The 15622-nt window shown below is 36.2% G+C and overlaps 3 protein-coding genes across 3 annotated transcripts; 2 read left to right on the forward strand and 1 right to left on the reverse strand.

Moving 5' to 3' along the window:
• Window positions 1-4092: 4092 nt before the first annotated feature.
• Window positions 4093-6230, forward strand: LOC116004219 (ethylene-responsive transcription factor ERF054). The gene has a single exon (XM_031244183.1). It carries the CDS (start codon window positions 4410-4412, stop codon window positions 5508-5510), a length of 1101 nt encoding a protein of 366 aa, XP_031100043.1. The 5' UTR covers window positions 4093-4409; the 3' UTR covers window positions 5511-6230.
• Window positions 6231-8585: 2355 nt separating this feature from the next.
• Window positions 8586-10855, forward strand: LOC116010386 (protochlorophyllide reductase). The gene is made up of 5 exons (XM_031249773.1): window positions 8586-8745; window positions 8834-8920; window positions 9334-9859; window positions 9977-10335; window positions 10420-10855. The coding sequence occupies exons 1-5, from the start codon at window positions 8692-8694 to the stop codon at window positions 10573-10575; spliced, it is 1182 nt and encodes a 393-aa protein (XP_031105633.1). The 5' UTR covers window positions 8586-8691; the 3' UTR covers window positions 10576-10855.
• A 171-nt stretch (window positions 10856-11026) lies between these two features.
• LOC116010385 (protein STABILIZED1) lies at window positions 11027-14464 on the reverse strand. The gene has a single exon (XM_031249772.1). It carries the CDS (start codon window positions 14300-14302, stop codon window positions 11234-11236), a length of 3069 nt encoding a protein of 1022 aa, XP_031105632.1. The 5' UTR covers window positions 14303-14464; the 3' UTR covers window positions 11027-11233.
• Window positions 14465-15622: the final 1158 nt, after the last annotated feature.

Genomic DNA, 15622 nt, shown 5'->3' on the forward strand with positions numbered 1-15622 from the left:
AAAAAATGACACTTCATATGATAATTGTGGCCTATTATATATTATTAGTAATTTATAATAAAAAGTGCTAATTGCATTGTATATTGAGTTCGATGAATTATTTGAAATTTTTTTACAATTGTAATTATAATTTTAAAAATGGTTTAATAACTTATTTCACAATTTATCTAATACAAAATATTATTTATGAACACACCCAAAGTTGGGTTTGACTTTGACATTTGCCAGACTTGGTCAACCGCCGAATAATTAATCGCCACGTTCGTTGTACGGATCAGCGATCGCTATATAAGAAGCAAAATCTATATGCACAACCTTGTCCGTACAGTGCCGTTGCTTCGGATTTCACCAAGGCAAGAAGCCAAGAAACAGCTTTTTATATTTACGACTTGGTTCGTGGAAAATTTTATTGAAAAGGATTTGAATTTAAATTTAATTGAAAAGAAATTATTTGAAATATTAATTGTAGTTTGTGGAAAATAAACTGTTAAAAATAATTAATATTTAAATGTATTTACATGATAACAATATACAAAGATAATATAGAAATTTATATACCAAAAGGACCAAAAAAGAGTAATGACTTCATTTCTTCAAATCTAAAGAATTTATTTTTTTATTATAATAAATATTGTATCAATCAAAGGTAAAATATGTTTTTCTTCAAATTTAAGAAAAAAAAATTCAAAAAGACAAATATTTTTCAATGAATCAAACATGCTACAGAGTATTCTTTTACCCTCAATATACTCCATGACCAACATTTATTAGGTACACTATGATATACCTAACTATTTCAAAATTCAATTATATTAATAATGTATTTAAATTGTTTGTAATAATAATAGTACCATATTATATGAACATTAGAAAGTCAACAATAGACATAAAAATTTTGACAACATTAATTGAGGTTATAAAGTTAGGTAAATTAAAAACTTGCGTAGAACTGTCTTATGAATCATTGTTTGTGAGATGTCAGGTCAAGATAAAAATGTAATACTTATACTAAAAGATGTAATACTAATCGATAATAAAATGTTTGTTACTTTAAAGGAAAATTGTAATACTTTTGAAGAAAATGTAATATTTTTATATTTTAATTTAAAATTATTACTTTTTTTTTTTGCTTAAAAGTATTATATTTTTTTCTTATAAGTAACAAAACACTGTATTTCAGATTAGTATTACATTTTGAATATAAATATTCCAATCGCATATTAACTTGACCCGTCTCACGGATAAAGATTCGTGAGACGATATCGCAAAAGAGTCACTCATAATGTTATTATTAAACTTTAATTTTAATTGGAGCCTATTTTTATATTAATGGAGGGAGTTGTTCTTTTACCCATTAAATGTGAAATACACTCATGACCCATTAGTTAAGAAAATCAATGTATGGTGTCCACAATGATCTCACCACATTGGGTGAAAGTCCTACACTATGGCTACAGGCATAGACAATGGTGTACCTTGCATCATAGACCCTGGTCCAAAAATAATTTTCAGATTCTGTACTTGCATTCTACACATTTTGTATCTGCAGTTAACTATTTTTGTAACTGTAAACAAATTGAAGGTATGTAATTACAAACACATAACATGATAATTACATATACATAAATGATTAATAAAGAAAATTTGCCAAATTGTTTCAGAAAAATGAAATTAATTAAATGAAAATCATAATAAACAATCGTAAGGATATTATCATTCAATTCAAAAGAAAAAAAAAAACAATCAAATGTAGAAATTTCAGTATCATAATAATTAGTCGTAAGATGAAAAGGGAGATATCCTTGATAAATTTATACTAAGCTTTTGTACCCGTTGTTTTCGCCCAAAGATATTATCATCAACCGTTTGTAAGCATACATTGGAGAAGGAATTCAGAGAATCTAGGCATCCGTTTGGAGAATAAAAAAATAAAACAACACATGCTCAGAAAAGGTAGTTGAGCGAATGGAGCATCATTATTATATTAGAAGTTCACATGTTTAATTATTACCAATATCTTTTCAATTAAAATTGTCACATAGAGTCTTTCTAGTGTGATTAGTCACTCCTGTGTGATTTGCATGTTATTACAAGAACAGAATTTATCAAGTGCATAGCATCAAATAGTGATTTTAATTTTTCTTCTTAAAAAAATAAAAGTGAAACAAAACATAGCAACAACTTCTTTAACTTTATATCCAAAAATTAAAGCTATATTTACTTTGATTATTCATTTTGAGTCATCGTAAATTAATTGTTTTATCATGTGAGGTGCAGTAAAAAAGTAAAGAGATATTGTCTTAGCAAAATTTTAAATTTAAATTTTATAAATAAAAATGAAATAAAAAGTTTCTTGTAACTCTCCAAATAAAATTTAAAAATAATTCAAAATGTATAAAAAAAAATGATGTCAATATATTACCATAATTCCGAACAAAGAAATGTGTATAATAAATTAATAATGGGACATCAATATATTTAATTAATTAAACGTAACTACCAAGATTAAATTTTATCTTCAATGTATAGTTTGACTATAAATACAATACTACCTCTGGCACATTTTGGTTGTCTGGTTCGTTTAACGAGTATTGACTAAAGTTATTTTTAATTCAATTTTTCATAATATAAAGTTTAGCATTAATATATAAAATTTATATATTTAGAAACTATATTAAAAGTACTATTAAACACAAAAAATTAAATTTAAAAATAATAAAAAAATTACTAAAAAAATAAAAAAAAAACTTAATTTGACTAATGAATAGTAAATAGGACATTTAAAATGAGACAGAGAGAGTAATATTTCAACCTAAAAAAGAAAGAAAAAAAATGCACAAAAATCACAAGGAAAAAGAAGAATGGAGAGCAATACACATGGAAGGTTAGAGTGGAAGCTAAGCTACGGAAACATAGAAAGAAGCCGTGTGGGACCAATAAAGCAGAAGAACCCACCAACCGCAAGGACATTTCAGATGCTTCTAAATCTTTTTCTGCCTTCCCATACGAAGATTTTTATCAAATAGGAAAATGTGCGAAAAAAAAAACTATATAAATTAATTAGAGTTATCTATTTAGTAAAATTTAACAATTTAATAGTTTTAAAGTAACGAGAAAATAAATGAATGAAGTGATAATTTTTAAATAATTTAAATTTTAAAATACAATTAGTAACACTATAAAGTGCGCTTAGTAACATTATAGAATGCAAGTAAAAGCACAATGGAATGATTTATCCTTGTGAGTTTATGATTTAGTTTTTATTGTATTGTTCAGTCTTTAGAGTTTATTTTTTTTATTTGATTTAGAAGTTTATTTTATAATTTAGAAATTATGATTTACCTTTATAAAACATCTAATAATACTAAAAGGTACACGCAATAATAGTAGAGTGTAATTTTTTTAAAGTTTAGTTTAGGGGTTCACTTTTTATTTATTTTGAAAGGATTCACTTTTTATTTTTAAATATTTAATATTTATGGTTTAACTTTGTGTTTAACATTTTAGCTTAGTATTATGAATTTATGAATAATGAACTCTATAGTGTTTACTAATGCACTTTATAGTATTGTTAATTGTATACAACATCACACCAACACCCTTTGAAGAGTTGCCCAAAATCGACTCTACTAGATTAATCTAACTTTTTAGAGTGTAGGTATGTAATCCAAAAATAAAATGGTGTGGCATGGTATCTTAAAATATTTAATTTTAATAGATCAAATTATATTAAAATATATAATTTGAAGAAGTATTTCTATTTAAAAAGTAAAAATCAAAATGATTTCTTTTATCTAAACTTAATTTGTTGTACATTAGAACGTTACACTATAAATTTTAAGATAGTTGCATTTCTAAAACTGGAAATACTTTTGGTTAAGCTGAAATGAAATTATATTCATTTGAGAATAAACTTATCCCCTCTCATAATGAGATCAGGACAAGATTAGATATTTTAAAAAAAAAAAAAAAAAAAAAAAAGTAGGTGAGATATTGTTAATTGGTATGAACTATGGACTATGGAATAGTTGAAAAACTTTTTCACCCTTATATAGCCTCTTTAGCTTGTTACTCTCCCTATTTCTTATCACACTAAACAACAGAGTCCCCTGTTTCTTCTTCTGCAGCTTTCTTTCCCTCTCCATCTACAAACAAACACCAAATTGGATTTTGTTCTCTACTGGATACCTTCCACGCCGCTCGCTCTCAGCTCCTCAATATTATCTCTCAGCTCTCTCTTAGATTCTTGATTTCAATTACCTTTTCTTTCTCTGTTTCTGATTGACACGCCAAGATCTTGACTTGAGATTTTTTAAAACCAAATTAAGATCTTTTTTCCCTTCAATTTTTGGTTTTCCGGGAAAAATTGTGTGAAGAGAGTTGGTGGAATTGAAGAGAGCGAGCGGCGAATGGCTGCAGCGAGGGACAGGGGAAAGGCGAAGAAGGCTATGGAGGAAGAGGCGGATGAAGGCAGGGAGTTTGAGAGGCAACAATGGAGGCCAGTTTTAGAAGAAGCTTCCATGTCCGATAGGCCACTCAAGAAGATCAGAAGTCCAGACCATCAATCCTCCTCGTCATCATCATCCATGGTTCCTCCTCCTCTGTCATCTTCATATTCCAATTCGGGCCCTGTTTTTCCTTTCGCCTTCGATGGAACCCAACAATTAGGATCAACCGTTCCTCTGTTACACCCGCAGTATCATCATCATACTCATCAGCAACAAATGATCTCATTCTCTCCTCAACAGCCGCAACAGAATTTCGCTTACCCGCCATATTTCGCCGGGAATTTGGCGCCGTCGCAGCACAATCAGCAGCTGATGCAGTATTGGAACGACAGTTTGAATTTGAGCCCGAGAGGGAGGATGATTATGAGCCGGTTCGGCCACCGCCCGCCGGTTCAGCCCCTGAATACTACAAAGCTCTACAGGGGAGTGCGGCAGAGACATTGGGGGAAATGGGTGGCGGAGATTCGTCTCCCTAGAAACCGTACACGTCTCTGGCTCGGCACCTTCGACACGGCGGAGGACGCCGCCATGGCCTACGACCGAGAGGCCTATAAGCTGCGAGGCGAGAATGCTCGCCTCAATTTCCCCCAGCTCTTCCTCGGCAAAGACAGGGGAGGTGGAGGAGCCTCCACGGCGCCCAGCTCGTCCTCTTCGTCTCCCACCACGCCCAGCAAGAGATTAGCTTCGAAGGGAGAAGATGATGCGAAGAAATTGCCGGCGACTCAAGAGGAGGAGTCGAGCGAGGTCACCGGAAGCGATGAGGTTCAGGAAAACGTGGAGAGCGCTTCGTCGGAATTGGTGTGGAATGAAATGGCGGAAGCTTGGTTGAATGCAATGCCGGCGGGTTGGGGTCCTACCAGTCCGGTATGGGATGATTTAGACGCTACTAATAGTCTCATGTTGCCCTCTAATCTTCCATTTTCCGATCCCAATCAACAAGACCACACATCTTCCCCATCTTCATGCCCCATGAGACCTTTCTTTCCCAATGATCAAGACTAAATTAGGTTCACCCTATATTTCTTCTCAAATCTCACTGGTTGTGTGTTTTTCATGGAACAACCTGTGATTCATCTCTCAGCTTCACATCATCATCACATATACACTTAGTGTCCTCATGCATAGCTCTGAATCTCTGATCGAGTGCGAGTGTAATGACCATCAAATATCCAGACTTAAAATCCTCAATAGCCAGGATCTCAGTCTTGAAACAAAAAACACACTCAAATCTTGTTTGACTGAAACACATCCTACAATTTATCTCCTCTCACAATCTCCCGAGCATGAGGTGAGGGGTCTTAGATTTAGGGTTACACTTTTAGCCTTTATTTGCATTCCTCATTCCTCAATCCTCATGCCATCTGCAAAAAAGCTGCCTATTAAAGGCTTTTCGCAATGGCTAATTTCATTTCATTTCATGCTTCATGTTTTTCACTTTTGTCGCATCATCATATCATTACTACACAGTTCAGTTCTTCATTTCATTAGGTGTTTATGAAGACTTAGCAGTTGTGATCACACTACTATATCAGAAGCTTAGGATCAGCTTAGAGGGAGACGCTTTTATGATCTTCTTCTCAATCGATTCCTACATCACCACTACTTTTTTTCTTTTTTCTTTTTCTTTCTTTCTTTTTTCCTGTACATTCTGGTATGGTTTCTGGGATCACAGTGTATTGTAATGTTTCTCTGGTTTTCTGCAATTATATGGTTTTTAAGTAATAATTTTGTGTGTGTGTGTTTTTTTGGCATGCTTAGATTAAATGCTAGGTGGTATGGAAATGTAAAATAAAAAAATATAACACTGACCTATTGACTTATTGATTTGAATTGATCAAGTATAAATAACATATGATGTTTTTCTCTTTGAGATCATTTGTCGATTAGAGTTACAATGTAAGGTTTTATCACATACACATCTTCGGATAGTAATTATAAATTTCTCTCATCACTAAAAAAAAAAAAAAGAATACAAGAAAATGTAAAAGAGCGTGTGTGTATATATAAAGAATTAAATAGAAGTGACATTCACCTTTAAAAGTTTGTGTATTATAGATTATGTGCAAGAAACGTATTTAGAACTTCCCAAAATAAACATGCCCATAAAGTAGAAAATGTTGTCTTACAAAAGGGTGTTCAAGAATGACTAAATAAAAAGGTTAAGGAACAAATTAAGTGGTTGTTTAATTCAATAAGTTGATACTTTTAAAGGTCAATTGAAATATATCTACAAGGTTCATCCGAGTTTGAATTTATTTGTTTAGTTGTAAACACCAATGTATAAGTCTTTTAAGAAACTTGACATCACTAAAATATGTTTAATTATTTATTCTTCACTGAAACTTTAAAACAACCGTAAGTGAGAATATTTTACCTTTAAAGACTATTTTACATCCCTAGAATGTTGCATTTCCCAAAGTATTTCAGCAGGAAATGATGAACATTATATTTTGGGAGGAATCTTATAACGCTTATCTTCTTGGAAATGGTTGTTGTTTAGGAAATCTCTTAGCATCACTCCAAAGCAAAGCTTAGTGACTTTCAGTACTAAATTCTGCAGCATAAACAAAGTAGCAAGTGGTGTAGTTATCCCATAAGTAGCACACCTTTCTTGTTTATTAATTATTTTAATCCTCTCAAATTAAGTATAATAATGGAGATAACATTTTGGTTAGGCAAAAGGTGGGGCCACTCACCGGCCTATTAGATCATCTTAATTTCTTAATTGGAACGTCACAATATGGATCAGTGCAGTCTGTGATACTGAAAATGACATTATGTGCTTATATTATCAACACTTAAATTAAAGTAAAAACCTCATTTTTTAAATCATTGTTATAACAATTAAACCTAATGTCGCAATAATAACCGAGAATCAAGTAATTAACAACGTGTTTGGTTTATGAAATAGATTGGGAATGAAATACCATTTTCGGGAATAGACCTATTACATTGTTTGTCTTGTCCTATTCAAATATCTCAACCGTTTTCTAGTGCAATTTACACATCTCCTGTATGGTTTACAAGTTAATATTCAATAGTAGAGTATATCGTGCACATCTTTAAATAGTGACAGTGATTTTTCTCTGTCCCCAAAATAAATAAATAAATGCTAAATATCTTAATGTTGTGGTTGAATCATAATCCCTGGATTACGGTAACTGGTCTTATCGTTAGACCTAAAGCATGCTCAACATTGATGCCATGGTGTGGCGGGCCGGCGGCTGCCTTTTGAATTTTTATTTTTTATTTTTGAAAACAAATAATAAAAATTAGTAGAAAGTCAAATTTATCATGAATTATAATAATTGCAATGATCACGCAGAAATATATAAATGTTGACTTTGTTTATAATATGACACTAATTTTTTAAAAAATTAAAAAACCTCGGATATAATAAATTTCATGAACTAAATTTTAACGTTAACAAATTCAAAAGTAATCCGGAATGTTAGGAAATTATATTAATTAGGATAGTATATATGTTCATCTCCTTCTTCTTTAGGGTATATATATATGAGAATAACAAGATTTAAATGCAAATCTATTTATTTGTAGACTATCTTTCTTTTGATTTAATGCACAGAAAATGAGGAGAGTTGTGCATATAGCAGAACCATCCAAGAACTAGAAAGCAGTTATGTCCACATCTCATTAGTTGAGTGTTCATTATCAAGCTTGGTTAAAGAGATTCAATTGAAACAAATTTTAAATATATAAAAATAATAAATAAATAATGACTACTTGATAACATTGCAATATTAATTTATTTGGGGCATATTGTATTTTTTTTTAATTATAAAAATCTTGGTTAATAATGATAAATTAGTTGCTTTCTGGGCTTAACATGTGGGTCTGGGAATGGGCTCTAGTATGGGCCTGAATCTGATCCTCCAGGCCCAGGGCCCAGATCACAGCTACAATTGTATACACTATTTCAGCCAACCCCTAAAAATATCAAAGAGAATCCAAAACTCAAGATTTGATTGGATGAGAAAGATGACATTCCATTACTAGTAGATGACCATCTTATCCCTACCCTACCCCACATCCTCCACCCTGTTCCTATCCCAACAATTATTCAGAACTGGCTAAAACTGGTGACACACAGACATCCTAAAAGGATTTTTCCCCATTTCCAGACATTTACAGAAGATTTCTTTGGTGTAGTAAAGCTCTAATAATGGCACTCCAATCTGCTTCTTTTCTCCCCTCTGCTCTCTCCATTCACAAAGAGGTATTCTGCAGTTTCTAAGCTCTAATTCTCACTAACCATTTCTTGAATTCTTGATAAAGCTTAGATTTTTGGACTAATTTTTACACAGGGTAAATCTTTGAAGGAGACAACCTTTTATGGAGTTGCATTGCCATGCAACCCTAAAGCTCAATTCAGCCATTCTGCTTGCAACAAGGTAAAGTTCTTGACATGGCTTCTGTCAATATCAATCTGCATAGTATAATTACTGCTTACTAGAGAAACTTACAGTTTGATCATTGCAATTGGCATTTACTGATAAATTTGGGGTTTAAAAAAAATTATCTTGTTCTGTTGCATAAACTAGTGTAAATTACATTCTGGGTGTGGGTAAATCCAATGAATTAGTCTATTTCAGAAGGAGAAAGAGCTGCTGAAGTCATAAATTAGTTCCAAGAATCTATGTTGGTAATGTTAATCATTGATAATATAATAAAAACCAGATTTTGGCTTCATTTAGATGATAGGGGCATCTGTCAACATATGATATATATGATGATAAGAGTTGGAAAATTTGTGTTAAGAAATTATAGAGATTGCATACTAAAGTGGAAAATCATAACATTGTAGGAATGGGGAAGGAAGTTAGTAGTTGGACCTGTAAGAGCACAAACTGCTGTAACTACTCCAGTCCAGTCTAAGCCAGAAGAGAAGAAGACGTTGAGGAAAGGCTGTGTGATCATCACGGGAGCCTCCTCGGGTTTAGGACTAGCGACTGCGAAGGCGCTTGCTGAAACGGGGAAGTGGCATGTGATCATGGCGTGCAGGAATTTTCTAAAGGCTGAGACGGCTGCTAAAAAAGCCGGGATGCCAAAAGAGAACTACACGGTTATGCACCTCGACCTTGCTTCGCTTGACAGTGTTCGCCAATTTGTAGACACCTTCAGGCGTTCTGAGAGGCCGCTTGATGTGCTGGTCTGTAATGCTGCGGTCTACTTTCCCACTGCCAAAGAGCCGACATTCACTGCTGAAGGGTTTGAGCTTAGCGTTGGGACTAACCACCTCGGGCATTTCCTGCTTTCGAGGTTGTTGCTGGATGATCTGAAGCAATCGGATTATCCACAAAAGCGGCTCATTATTGTTGGCTCCATCACAGGTACTAATCTACTCTCATCATTTTTCTGATTATCAGACTTGATGTATATAAGTCTCAATGCCATAGTCTGCAATGAAAGGGATTCAAATTCAGAACTTGACATCAATTTTCAAACAGGAAACACAAACACGTTGGCTGGAAACGTGCCACCAAAAGCAAATCTCGGAGATCTAAGGGGACTAAAAGGCGGGTTGAATGGAACCCAAAGTTCACCCATGATAGACGGGGGAGAATTTGATGGCGCAAAGGCCTACAAAGATAGCAAAGTCTGCAACATGCTTACCATGCAAGAATTCCACAGGCGTTACCACGAGGAGACGGGCGTCGCCTTTGCTTCCCTCTACCCCGGGTGCATTGCTGAAACCGGCCTGTTTAGGGAACACATTCCCTTGTTCAGGCTCCTCTTCCCTCCCTTCCAGAAATACATCACAAAAGGATATGTATCAGAAGAAGAGGCTGGAAAAAGACTAGCACAGGTTAGTAAAAAAATCAGTCAAATCACAATGTATTTTTCGTCTTCTGCTTCTTATGAGAAACTAATTCACCTATATTGATTTCAGGTAGTAAGTGATCCAAGTTTATCAAAATCGGGCGTCTACTGGAGCTGGAACTCTAACTCTTCCTCGTTCGAGAACAGGCTCTCTAAAGAAGCTAGCGATGCAGAGAAAGCAAGAAAACTATGGGAGGTGAGCGAGAAACTTGTTGGATTGGCTTAAATGCTACCCAGAGCAGGATATGAGCTAGCCAAGACACCCATATTTCAGAAACTACAGATCACATTGCACTCTTGTATCATTGTAATTATGCACAACTCTTCAGAAATCTAGAAGCTCAACAACCAATATCTGTGAAAAATTAGCAAGGAAAACTGAGAAATAGCTGAGTTATAAGTCTAGCCTAATACTGTAAGGTCCCTTGTATGCAATTTTTCAGGAGTTTTAAGAGAGTTTCTAGCTTTCCTAGTTTGTGTGGAAGGCTATGAGTTTGTCTACTTCAGATAGTTGCATGCCTGGTATATTTTGTGTAGCATCAGCAGATACAAATCAAAATAATATCCTATCAACAAAATTAATTACACTTGGGCAATCCTAGTCAACTTGGTCGGGTCTGTTGGTTTAGTAACCACAAAATTTCAATGAAACATCAAGATAAAAGAAGTACAAGAAATTGAAAGTAGTCCAATGCAATTCATCCACACTGCCACACTGCTCATAGAATATAAAGCAAAGGCAAAGGTCCAATCTTTCGCACATGAAGATATAGATTGATGAGCAAAATTTAATACCTGAAGAAAAACTCGTAAACCACTTGTCCTTGCTATTTAAATGTCAACTAGATAATAGATCACAGAAAAACTATCAAAGTTACAGTAGACTATGGTTCATTCATCTCAGCAGCATTCTCTTCCTTCTTTAGAGCAGCTACCACTTGGCGCAGGATTTCATCTGTTGGCTTGTGAGAGTTCTCCACAGACTTAGCTATTGCTTGCCATCTTTCACCATGTTTTGGCTCCGCTGCAACACATTTCCTTAATACATCGTTCCGTTCATCTTCGGAACCAAACTGCTCCTCGAATCTGTAAAACAAAGCCCAGAAATCACCAATATCTGGTGCAAGAGTGACAGCTCTGTTGAACCAACTCCTAGCTTTGTCAACCTTCCTGTCATTCCAGAATAACTTTGCAATGGCAGCAAGGACATAGGGATCCTGGTTGCACTTTTTATAAGCATCTGCACTTGTGGATCTTCGCTGTGGACGAGGTGCCATCTCAATTGAAGCAGCCAATAGTATACCACTGGTTGGGCACTCTTGTAATGCCTTTGCCATCAAAACATCAGCTTCCTTCTTGTAGCCATGCCGAGCCTCAGCCCGCACTGCAGCAAGCCAGAGTTCAGGATTCTTTGGGTTCTTTTTCCTGGCCATCGTAAGAACTGCTCGAGCTTTACTCAGCCCATTCATCCTCTCCTCCAATTTTGCAAGGGATAGCCACAATGGAATGCAGTCAGGGCAGTGCTTCAAACCTGACTCGTATGTACTCTTTGCCTGCTCCAAATTGCCAAGTCGTTCTTCAAGTTGGCCAAGCATCAACCAGAGTTTGAAGAAAGCAGGGAATCTTTTCAGCCCTTCATCAAGCAGCATTTTCTCTTCCTCAACATTTCCTAGTTCTCTCTCAACTATGGCAGATTTCATCCAAACACGCTGGGCATGAGGTATCCTATCCCGAGCCTTAGCAAGCAGTTTTCTAGCTCTCTCTGTCTCCTTGTTCTCAAACTCAAGCTTAAATGCAGCAAGCCAAATCTCTTCAGAATCAGGTATTGCAGCAAATGCTTCCTCAAGAATTGCCCTAGCTGCAGGTACATCACCAGCAAGCCACTTCTCTTTGGCACCCATTAACCATAGAACCTCAGCATTTGGAATATAAGTAACTGCTTTACGAAGCAGAGCGTCGAGACTTTCCCTGGTGCCATGGCTTTTCTCCAGTTGTGCTGCTTTAAGCCAGATGCTCTTCTTTGTTCTGAAAACGGTAAGGGCATGAGAGTATATTTGCCTTGCTGTCTCAATGGAACCCCTCTTTTTGCACTCTTCAGCATCAGCAACCCAGGTCCTTTTCCTATCTTCTTCTTCCACTCCAAGGCCAACAGTATTACTAATTATAGCCTGGCAGGTCAGAACAGAACCAGCTCTTTCACAAGCCTCAGCTTCCTTCATCCAAGCTTCACGATCAATTTCCAAACCTTCTCTCTGCAAGGCCCTAATACCTCTTTCTATAATTTTTGCAACAGTAGCGGTATTCCCATTAGCTTCTTCCAACCTTGCTGCAGTGATCCAAATAGCAGGTTCCTTAGAAAGTTTCTCTCTTGCCTTATTAAGTACCTTCTTAGCATTTTCATAAGTCTCCAACTTAGCAAGAGCAAGCCATAACTCCACATGCAATGGACAGCATTCAACGGCCCTCTGAAGTAAAAGCCTAGCATCCTCCTCGTTGGCCAACTCCACAACAGCTTTCCAAAGCCTCACTGAATCAGGGATATGCTCTAACCCTTTCCTCAAAACACGACTTTTATTCACGTCATCTTCCTCTAACTTTGCAGCCTGCAGCCACAACTTCACTGAGGTTGGATTCACCTTGACACCACTTGCAATAACTGCCTTTGCCTCACTAGGACTTGCCAGCCGGCATGCTTCCAACCATACGTCCTCACTCTTAGGGCACTCTTCACATCCTTTTTTAATTAATTGCCTCGCAGCCTGCAGCTTACCAGCAACCTCCTCCAATCTCGCAGCTGCAATCCAACCTGGTGGGTGCTTAGGATTTGTCTGAGTAACAGATTTAAGCAACAATCGAGCCTTCTTTATATCTGAAATCTCAGCATCACTAGTGATTTTCATACTCTTTAAGTCAGTCAAGTAACCCTTCGGATCCACCACTGTCTGCCCAGTAACTGAGTCCAAAATTCGATCCAACCTCACCGACAACACAGTACCCCTCCCTTCCCCCATAGCAGTCAAGTCTGCAACTGGGGTTTGAGACCATGGCGTTTCAGTCCCACCCACTGCCCTACTCTTTGGATCCAAAGCCGAGACATGCTCTTTCTCTTGCTTTGCCTTCTCCAAAAGGGTATCAGGAACCGGCACAAAACTCTCAAATCTTTTCTTCTTATTCCTCAACGAATAATCTCCAATTTCAGGTATACTCTCCCATTCCTGATTCGACAATGTGTGCAGCTTTCTCTTTAAATCTGCAAACTGTTCAGTAATCTTAGGATTCGAAGCACGATACTTTTCAATTTCCTGCTTAAGCCTAGCTTCTCTCCTATCTTTCCTCCTCGAATCCATTCTCTTATCAATAGCCTCCCAAATCGCATCGGCTTCCTTGTCATCCTCATCATATTCTGCTGATGCAAACAACCCAACATCATTTCCTTCAAACTCATCAAACTTCTGATTCTCATCATATCCCTTGTCATCATTCTCATCCTCTTCATCTTCTTCACCGCCTCCTTTCCCCCGGCCACGACCAACCCCGGTGGCTGCAGCACCACCAATGGCCGATCTATCGGGAAGATCTGGGGCAGCTCTAGCCGGCCCAATATCAGACCTGGTGGTGAAACCAGTGGCACCACGGCCAAGCCCGGCAACATAATTGGCAGGCGGTTTGGTATTAAGAAAATCGAGCCTGGTCTTGGGCGGCACAGGTGCCTGCATCCCGCCAAGCAGAGGGATATGTAGGGTTAGCGTGGAATTGGGGGAAACGCCGAGATGGGAGATGGGGATGGGGACGGCGCCGTCGATGAGGCGGCGGCAGCCGAGGAAGAGGCGTTGAGTGGGGAGGGGTATGTGGTGAGTTTCGTGGATTTTGAGGGTGAGTGATTGAAGGGTGGTTGTGGAGGGGTTTATGTCTAGAGCTAGGGTTCCATTATCGGGAGTTTTTATGAAAACCATTTCTGAGAAATTGAAATAGGAATTCAAAGAAAAAGAGAACGAAATGAAAGAGAGTTAACCTCAGAATCAGTCCTTCAAGTTCAAATCCAAGGGAAGAAGCACTGCCTTCACAGCTTCACAACGCTGCTCCTCCTTTCGTAGATTTCATACCGCCTTCACGGCTTCACACCGCCTTCCGCTTGTATAGTCTTATATTATTATTGTTATTATTATTTTTTTTATTTTTTTTTTGGGAGGAGGTGAGGGGATAAAGGGCAAAAATGCTCAATGGGAATGCAATTAATTCTTTGTACTTTAAAAAGTTTCAATTTTAACATGTAAAAATATAATTTATACATATTTATAGAAACACTCATGGGCTACTTTAAGATTGAGCCAACTCTAAACTAGTCCATAATTAACATATGTTTTTACATGTATCTTTAAATTTTTCTTTTCCCTTCTTTAGCAGTGGCTTATTAAAAATTTTTGGAATCATAAATGTACACTCAGAAGAAAGAGAAATGAGGAGAGAGAAAAAATTGATTGGCTTGCAAAGTGTGGTTTTTGGAACAAGTAAATGAGACCTATGAATTCCAATGCACAATTGTGCCAGCCCACTTGTGCTGCAAGACAACCATATTTGTTGACCTATTTAAGAGCATCCACATCTGTGGATATTATTTGGTTTTTACAGATCAAAGAATTATGAATGTGTTTTTAACTGATGTGGGAAGGGGTTCTTTTCAAGTTTTTAACTTATGCAAATAAAGGTTATTTGTGGGCCCTCGATGCTTAGAAGACAGAGAAATAAGAAATTAATTCGCAAGTGCGCGTTTCGCGCACTTGCTGCGCGCCTAGTTGGCGCGTGAATCATTTATGTTCATTCCTCCCCCACTCTCTTTCCTATATGACCTGATAAAAACTACCAAAAAACCAATACTGATAAGGATGCTCTAAGTAGCAACTAATTAACATATTTATATCGACCTTTTTCTTATTGTAGTTGAGGGCCATAAATATTTTTGACCCATATAAATACCCTCAAGAAAGGGAGTGGGAAAGAGTTTGCAATTTTGAATATGATAGAGAATTCACCTTATTGTTGATTTACCTTTTGTCTAACAATTTATAGGTTTATCTTTAACGGCTTATGTTGGCTAACCTTTGATTTATGAAGTTATAAGCCAACATAGACCTTTATTTTGTTTTTCAACTTCAATTGGTTTTATTTTTTTTCATATAATATCCCATATTAGATGGTACGTTTATTATAATTTATATGAAACAACTAGTTATTTGGTATGCATTACATGATTTTACAACGCTCAATGATATGAT

This window comes from Ipomoea triloba, chromosome 2 (assembly GCF_003576645.1).
Source record: "Ipomoea triloba cultivar NCNSP0323 chromosome 2, ASM357664v1".
Taxonomy (NCBI): domain Eukaryota; kingdom Viridiplantae; phylum Streptophyta; class Magnoliopsida; order Solanales; family Convolvulaceae; genus Ipomoea; species Ipomoea triloba.

What these genes read in the sequence shown, in the direction of transcription:
- LOC116010386 (XM_031249773.1), top strand. Translation starts at nt 8,692, where the DNA reads ATGGCACTCCAATCTGCTTCTTTTCTCCCCTCTGCTCTCTCCATTCAC. An exon ending in CTCTCTCCATTCACAAAGAG is followed by an intron (nt 8,746 to 8,833) that starts GTATTCTGCAGT and finishes ATTTTTACACAG; the next exon opens with GGTAAATCTTTGAAGGAGAC. An exon ending in CTGGAAAAAGACTAGCACAG is followed by an intron (nt 10,336 to 10,419) that starts GTTAGTAAAAAA and finishes TATTGATTTCAG; the next exon opens with GTAGTAAGTGATCCAAGTTT.
- LOC116010385 (XM_031249772.1), bottom strand. Translation starts at nt 14,302, where the DNA reads ATGGTTTTCATAAAAACTCCCGATAATGGAACCCTAGCTCTAGACATA.
- LOC116004219 (XM_031244183.1), top strand. Translation starts at nt 4,410, where the DNA reads ATGGCTGCAGCGAGGGACAGGGGAAAGGCGAAGAAGGCTATGGAGGAA.